Source organism: Anarhichas minor, unplaced genomic scaffold, assembly GCF_050575085.1.
Source record: "Anarhichas minor isolate MPS153535 unplaced genomic scaffold, ASM5057508v1 ptg000006l, whole genome shotgun sequence".
Lineage (NCBI taxonomy): Eukaryota > Metazoa > Chordata > Actinopteri > Perciformes > Anarhichadidae > Anarhichas > Anarhichas minor.
Window position 1 is genome coordinate 2,152,501 of NW_027466452.1, and position 8,654 is coordinate 2,161,154.

Consider the following 8,654-nt stretch of genomic DNA (forward strand, 5'->3'; position numbering starts at 1 on the left):
CTTGACATCAGAGGGGTCAAGTGATGGTTTCTTCAGAAGGGGGGTGACTCTAGCAGTCTTGAAAGCCGTGGGAAAGTATCCTGAAACAAGAGATGTGTTCATGAGGTGGGTGAGAAAAGGAAGGAGTTCAGTCGCAATAGACTGAAGAAGAGGGGAGGGGATCGGGTCAAGGGAGCACGTGGTGGGGCGGTTAGATGTAACAAGGTTGAGGACCTCGTTAGGGGAGAGGGGAGCAAGATAGGGTAAGATGGGGCATGGAGAGGGGAGGGAGAGCTGTGGGGGAAGAGCTGGAGATGGTAGAGAGGGAGAGGGTGGACAGGGGGGCTGAGAGAAGGAGGATCTGATATCGTTTACCTTCTTGTCAAAGAAGTTGGCGAAATCGTCAGGGAGAAGGGAGGACGTAGGAGGAGGGGGTGGGGGTTGGAGGAGTGAAGAGAAAGTTTCGAAGAGTTTTTTAGGATTGGAAGCAGAGGTTAGGATTTTGGAGCGAAAGAAAGCAGCTTTAGCAGTAGATGGAGTGATGGAAAAAGTGGAAAGAAGAGCTTGGAAGTTAAGAAGGTCCCCCGGGAGTTTGCCTTTTCTCCATTTACGCTCAGCCTCTCTTAGGCTCCGTCTGTCATTACGCACTGAGTCCGACAGCCACGGGGCAGGTGGGGTTGGCCGTGCAGGCCTGGAGGTGAAGGGACAGAGGTTGTCCAAAGAAGAGGAAAGGGTGGAGAGGAGAAGATCAGTAGCAATATCAGGGGATAGGAGAGAGAAGGCTTCAGGGTCAGGGAGAGCAGAGGTAACAGAAGATGAAAGATCAGCCGGGGAGAGGGAGCGGAGATGACTACGGGTAGAAACCAAGTGGGTAGGTGGTGGAAGTACGGGGGGAGAGGAGAGGGAGAGGGAGTACGACATGAAATAGTGGTCAGAGAGCTGGAGGGGAGTGACGGAGAGGTTAGCAGTAGAACAGTGTCTAGTGAAGATAAGATCCAGCTGGTTGCCGGCCTTGTGGGTAGGAGGAGAAGAGGCGGGGTAAAGGTCAAATGAGGAGAGGAAGGAAAGAAGCGGTTCTAATTTATCAGTCTGGATGTTAAAGTCTCCGAGCAGGATGAGTGCGGAGCCATCATCATGGAAGTGTGAGACTAATGTGTCGAGATCTTCCAAGAACTCACCAAGAGGGCCTGGTGGGCGATACACAACAGCAATGGTGAGCTTGACTGGATAAGTGACAGTAACCGCATGAAATTCGAAAGAGGACGGGGAGAACTGAGGAACCGAGACAAGAGTGTATTTCCATTTTGGGGAAATTAGCAAGCCAGTACCACCACCCCGCCTCGCAGCTCTGGGAGTGTGAGAGAAAGAGTACACTTCTGACAGAGCTGCAGGTGTGGTGGTATTTTCTGGCGTGATCCAGGTCTCAGTTAGAGCAAGAAAGCTGAGAGAGAGCAAGGAAGCGTAGCCCGAGATAAACTCAGCTTTCGGCACTGCCGACTGGCAATTCCAGAGCCCTCCCGATACCACTTGCTCAACATGAGCTGAGAGAGTAGGATAAATGAGGTTAGCGGGGTCACGGCACCTGGGAGTGGCCCAATGTCTACATGACCACCGAGCAGAAGAGAGGACCGAGATCGGATGCAAACACATGGTTTGAACAATAAAAATGAGGTAACTACACGTTCGAGAAGTCTTAGCTTGACGAAGTCGGGCTTGAAAAAGTCACCTTGTTGCCTTTGTTCGCCCTAGCCTTCGTTTGCCTGACGCTTCCAGCCTACAGAAGTGCTTAAGGACAGCAATCTACTGATTGTCTGCCAGGAGTGTAGGCTCCTCCCTTGCAATTAGCAAAGCTATTCAGCAGCTGAGACTAAATCACACCTCCTCAGACAGGCAGAAACTCAGTCCAATCACCACTGAGGCAAGCCTAAGTACAGCTATAAAGACAACTTAGTTGAAGCAATAATAAAATACCTATGAGATTCTGGGTGAGTCAGAAGTTCAGTTCTTGCTCCAGAAGTTGAAAACAGTCTGAACGGTATTTGAACGCACAGCTTAATTGACCTTCGCCCAATACTCATCTTTACTGAATGGAGCTTGAACGCATCACAATTATCAGCTTTAACAGCTGTTAGCGCTCTTATTTAGCCAAGCAGGACCGTGCTGCCCACTGGCTGCTGATGTTGCCTAGCTCTCCTGCTGCTGATCTGTACTAGTTTGCACATGTGCAGTAAGGAACGGGAGAATGTACAGAGTGTTGTTGTGCCTGTGTAGCGTAATGAGCTGATATGTGATAGCATAATAGGATAGCGGATCGGTGCATAGACTCGCGTGCTCGCCGATACCGATCCTGCATTTTAGGCTGTATCAGAGGCATTTCTGGTACTGGTCTGCATGACTGATCCACTAAGTCTACAGGGGGAGACTTTGTTCACCATTCAAGAGATTTTCTGTGGAGAATATCTTCAACATCAAATGCTGTCTATCGTGACTAAAAGTGTTCAGTCTGGTTGCACGGAGATCAGGATGAATATTTTTCATCAAGTAATGAAAAAATTGTCTGTGCTGGTAACACAACCACTTTATCAGTTCTCCATATCAATCAGAATCCCCGAGGTTAGAAAGAGTTTGCTGCTTCTTTGTTCATTGTCTGCTGGGTTGTTGAAATGCTGTCTGCTCCATGCAGGTGTGGCTGGATGAAGATGTTGAGCTCTATGACTTTGCAAAAGTGCGACCACTCATCAAGAAGAAGCAAGTAAAGGTATGACCAAGATCCACTTCTGTCTGTTGGTAACTGTGACTCACCATGCTCAGTGTGACTTACAGCCACGTTCTTTCAACACTGTTGCCTCCTCAGCAAATCAGAAACATTACCATTATTTAAAGGGTGGGTCCATTATTATTATTATTATTTTTAGGTTTGTATATCATTCTGTAGCTTCCCAGTGATGTTCCTTATGTATTTAAATTTTAGTATGTATGTTAAAGTGTCAAAATGCTATTTTCCGAAGCCTTTTAAACAAAACCTTTCCTCTATGACATTATACTGGTTTCTGCATGATGATACTACATATACAGTATATAGTCAGTGCATACAGTACATTAGATGGAGGTCGGGACGCTCCCAGTTTGGAGAAGCAGACAGGAGAACACGGGCACTGTACTGCTGTGGACGCCACGCAGAGATGGGCAAAAATACATCAAAATGTATTTTGATACAAAATACCCCTCAAATAAATGTAATAAATACTAAATACTGGTGCCAGAAAATGTAACAAAATACAATACATGTATTTTGTATTTAATATATAGGAAATACTTTTTTCTGGATTTTCTGTTTTCTCACAATTTGGTATAGCAGAGCATTCAGGTTTGGGCTATATACTGTACACAAAGCTCTGGTGAAGCCCACAAAAAGGAAGAACAGTCACAGAATGTCAGTGTAACTAAGCAAAGCTATTAAAAGACAACAACTTGATTGATTATGTATATATATATTTTTATTAAAACTAAGAATACTTTCATAATATGCCTTTTAAATAAAATAAATTGGATATTTAATGTTTTTTTTTTTTTTTTTTAACAAATGGACATCTACTGTCATAGCCTGGCTTACTGTGAACTATATTATCTGCCAGTAATTGATATGACATTCACATTGAGAAGATACAGCATAACTTGTAATACAGTGCAAGATTAGATGGTCAGATGTCTCTTGATAAGGTTATCATGAACATACAAGCTCCCTCTTCCTATAGCTAGCTACTCGACTGATAAGTTAACTTGCTAAACACTGGCTATGCACTAGCCTAGACAGCATGCTAGTGTCATTAACATGTTAGCATCGATCGCTAGCTTGATATTATAACCATCACCATGTATATACAATAGGCTATGTAGCCAGACCCAGACATAAATTATACATCAAGCTAGTTGACATCTGTCACACTCGGATAAAATATTTACCTTGACAGACAATCCGTTGAACTTGAAGATCTGAAGTCTGAACTTGTGAACTGTTTTTTGATTTGTGGAGAAAGTATTTTGAGTATTTTAAATACAAAATTACTCCACTCTAAAGTATTTTGTTACAAATTACGTTAGATTTTTTATCGGCCCTATCAAATACAAATTACAAAATACTCAAAAGTAATTGAAAAATACGTATTTCAAATACAAGTAATAGAAATACTGCCCATCTCTGACGCTACGTTAGTTTAGATCCTAAGTCGCACAATAACACAAACAAACGGCGGTAGACCAACCTTGTGTTCTGTGAGCTAAAACTACTGTTTTTGTCAATGGAGTCTTGTGGTTTTAAAGAGAGCCTCGATGGACATAACGGGTTCAGCTCCCTGTCAGAAAGGTCTGTCTGATGGCAAGGTTAAGCATTGAAAATAATCTAAATATAAGGTACACTTTTTTTTAGGTGTCTAGACTACGTTTTTCTGGTGCTCTAATCTATATCCACTTCAATGTGAAGCTGTTATATTGCTCTCTTCAAAACCCCCAGACTCCATTGACAATTGGACAGTCGTCATTTTTGCCAAGCAGAATATAGGAGTTACAATCAAGCATAAAATCCCACACCAAAAAAAAAAATTTAACTAACCCTGTTACCACTCCGACAGCCGTCGTTCACTCTTGTCTCACAAACACACACGCGAGTGCGATCGTCTCATTACAGGATCAAACGTGACTGTTGTGAAGTGGAGCCGACAGCCGTCGAAGTGGTAACTGTGCATCTGTGTTATCTACACCAGTGATTCTCAACTGGTGGGTCGCGACCCAAAAGTGGGTCGCGGACCTGTTTTCAGTGGGTCGCGGGCCTTTGCCTGACAACAAAAAAAAAAAAAAATGTTGTGATTTTATTTTGAAGGGCATTTTTTATGCAGTGGAATTATTCCAACATTTACGGCAGTGCAGGAAAAACACCAACCAATGCGTTGTGAATCACATCACGTGATGCAGCTCAGCCAATCAAATATGGGTATTCTGACAAGTTTCCTGACTTGAGTGAGATGTACGCACCGTGACACACGGGGAGAGACGAGGAGACAGACAGCAGAGCAGGACCGTTGAAGTGAGAGTTGTGAAAGTCAAAATCATAGGACGATTTCCAAAAGAGAAAAATGGCCAGAGAGACCAGAGTCATTAGATTCTGACTGGACAGACTCGTATAGGTGAATTCTTCCAACACTAATTTCTCTTTTTAGAAGATGAGAAAGATATAATATTGTGGCTTTAACACTTCACCCTGAATGAACTGAATTTAAAGCTGCAGATCAATTCAGTGAAAATAATTTTTCTAAAATGAATTTCGTTACGTAATTTATTTTTCAATCCAGCCGTTATTTTACTTGAAATGAGAAGAACATTTATTCATGTATTTCTATGTATTATTTATAATCCATCCAGTTAAATTTGAATAATAGTTAAAATATAATTTATGTGTACTTTCTTTATTTGATTTGGCAGTTGTTTACTACACAGAGACGTTACTACTACTAGACTTCTTGAATATATATATATATATATATATATATAAAAAAATAATAATAATAATTTGGGTCGCGGCTTGTCATTAAGGGGTGATGGTGGGTCCCGCAGCCAGACCAGTTGAGAACCATTGATCTACACAACTGCTATTTATAGGTAGGCACTGATGCGACATCTCTTTGGAAAGCTAAGATTCTTGTAATTTGATTTATGCAAACCATTTCAAGATACAATCACAACAGCAGGTACACTCAACACCTCTGTCAGACCACCAACCCACAAACAAACATTTACAAAATCGAGGCAACTCACCGATGAAGCTTTATAGAAGTCCACCCCTCGATAATATTCCAACAAAAACGGTCTTTTTATATTGCCAAACGTCCAGACGATCCAATCCAGTAAAATATTTAGTCCAAAACACATTACGTCCATAAATACCCATGGACTGATGTTGCATCATTTCAAATTAGCCGGCAGATATGCCTAACTATCTATGTATTTTCGAACGTAACTTCAGTTCAGATGTAAACACTGACGCTCTCTGCATCTCAAAATGGCAGCTGCACTCTTACCTTTTGATTGACACCTCATTTGACCCAATAGGAGCTTCCATGTCCTGTCCACAGCCTAGAATAGCCAACGAGAGTCCGCGTTGAAGGAAAGTGCCTGCCCCTTTTCTTTTGTGTAAAGCTGGAGCCAATTGCAACCGATTGTTCCGATGACTGACGCTTCGTATAGCCAATGAAATTTCGAAAATAATGATATGCAGCTTCAGGGGCTGGATTTAGAGGCAGAACGTGGAAGTAACCTGCGAAACCGCGAGGCAGGTCGCTGTGTCCGTGCGTTAAATCCAAAGTGTGGTTTTTCAGAGTTGTGGAGAATTTAGGAAAGTAAATAATGGCGAAATAACGTATAGATAACTGTATTTAGACATAAATAAGCTTTAGTTTGAATTATGAATACACATTTCTACACAGCCTAGGTATGTTGCTATGGTTACCATGGGTCCCCAAATGTCCTTTTTTGGAAAGCGCCTAGACATACCCTTAGTAAAACATGTGTAAAATATTAATTTTCTGTGGTATTGTTATAAAATTTGAACTTGGACTAGGTAAGGCTTCATGCTGCGGTCCCATTGTGTTTTCCAGCTAATAAGTCCCAGTTATAGTCATCTGCAGGCATCTGTTTGCAAAAAACATTTCAGGCAGAAATAAAAACCTTCTACTTCAGTGTGTTCAAACTTCTATTACTTAATACCAGTAGCACTTAGTGATTCTCACTGTTGGTGGGGGGGACCTTCAGAGTGTTGCCTTTCAAAAGAGACCAAAACCATGCATGTACTCCAAATGGTTCAAGAACAGCTTTCAATTTACTCTGGGTATGCCTTGGATAGGCATTTTAGGCTAATTTTACTGGAGTGGTAACGGGTTAAGTTGTTTTTAAAACTTAGCACAGTTAACGTAATGAATGTGTGTGTACTAGTAACTGATAGGTGACAGAGAAAATGAAAGGAAGGATAGTAAAGTTGTGTTGCTGATTGGTGGATGTGTGTCTCCCTGCAGGTACCAGCTGGTCTGACAGGATACAAGCCTGAAGTCTTCAGCAAGTTCCTGGCCCTGTACCTGCATGGGGCTGTGTAGGTGTGTGTGTGTGTGTGTGTGTGTGTGTGTGTGTGTGTGTGTGTGTGTGTGTGTGTGTGTGTGTGTGTGTGTGTGTGTGTGTGTGTGTGTGTGTGTGTGTGTGTGTGTGTGTGTGTGTGTGTGTGTGTGTGTGTGTGTGACACCAGGCAAGTGTGTGTGTCTAGGATCTAAACCAATATCTTACCAGACGATATTCTCCTTTCCTTTCAAACTGTCAATAAACTGGTTCACAACAATATTGCATTGTCTGAAACTACAAAACTCATGTTAACACACTTGACTCCGTCATCGTCTGTTCTTGCAACTGTAGGAGCTCACTCAATAAAATCACTCTTATTTTGAATGTGTACTTTTTTTTTTTTTCTTTTTTTTTTTATGCCTTATGGTGTACATTGAAAATGAACAACATCCTTATCAGTTCTGACAAATGTTCCTCCTCAAAGCTGAGGATATAATATCACACTAGTACTCTGTCATGTGAAGAGACTGCAGTAACAGGCTCCTTTAGCAAATATGAGTTATCTAATATGGGCAAAGTACCTAGAAGTGATTTGAATACCAGCATGTCTAAACATCACAATAGAAAGGAGAAAGTGCTCTTAAATATAGATTTTGATTAATTATTTACTTTTTCTTCTAAAAATGACCATTATTTGGAAAATTCACATTATGATCACAAAATGAATAATCTAATACTAAGCCAACTGCTGTGTGTTGTTGTCATGTGTGTTGTTTTCTAGTAGTGAGTCTAAGTCTTTGTTGGTAGTACATATTCATGATGCATTGCAACCTCATTCACATTTCAAATATTAGACTGCAGTTTTAATAACCTTTAATATATCCCACCTGCATCATAATTATTTCACTTGGGAATGTTTTCTATGAAAAATATTTCATGCCAGTCACGGTGAGGTCATGTTATTAACAGCTGGTCTAACAAGGTTAGCATTTGAACATGTTTAGATAACTTAGTTAATGAGGTTTTTATTTTGAAAGGTATTACTTGAACACCCTCTGCTGATGGCATTATCTAGTCTTAGTGTAAGGTGCTACCAACGTTTAGCTTGTGTTCAGAGAGAAGTTGGCAAAGGGAGGCCATCCAGAAGAAGCACCACAGAAGAAAACATATTAACCAGACTGAGGAGGGCACACACGGCTGAACAAAACAATGCAACTAATAAATAAACACCCAGCAGGACTATGTGAGCACTGCCAAATACCAGAATCTGTAGACCATATCATTTGTCATTGCCAGAAATTCACACTCGAGCACAGGTTGAAGAGGAAGCTGGGAGTTGAGGAACTAAACCTAAAAGATGCATTAACCTTGGGGGCAGGAAATGTACTACAATACGTGAAAGAAACAGGATTGAGTAAAAGAATTTAAGTCACCGAAATGATAGAACTTCCTTTTTTTTTTTGTAAGGGGATAGGTTACTCTAGTCCACACTCCAATACAGTAGGTGGCGGGAATGCACCTTTTACTGGATGCCATCCGCCATAAAGCTTAAAAGAAGAAGAAGAACGTTTAGCTTC

At 41.4% G+C, this 8,654-nt stretch overlaps 1 protein-coding gene across 1 annotated transcript in view; it reads left to right on the plus strand.

Moving 5' to 3' along the window:
• The window catches only part of mrpl37 (mitochondrial ribosomal protein L37), a 21,277-nt gene extending 13,816 nt beyond the window's left edge, over positions 1–7,461 (plus strand). Inside the window, exons 7-8 of the mRNA XM_076079042.1 lie at positions 2,663–2,737; positions 7,041–7,461. Coding sequence (XP_075935157.1) covers positions 2,663–2,737; positions 7,041–7,118 — 153 coding nt within the window. The 3' untranslated portion in view covers positions 7,119–7,461. The remainder of the gene's footprint in view (positions 1–2,662; positions 2,738–7,040) is intronic.
• Positions 7,462–8,654: the final 1,193 nt, after the last annotated feature.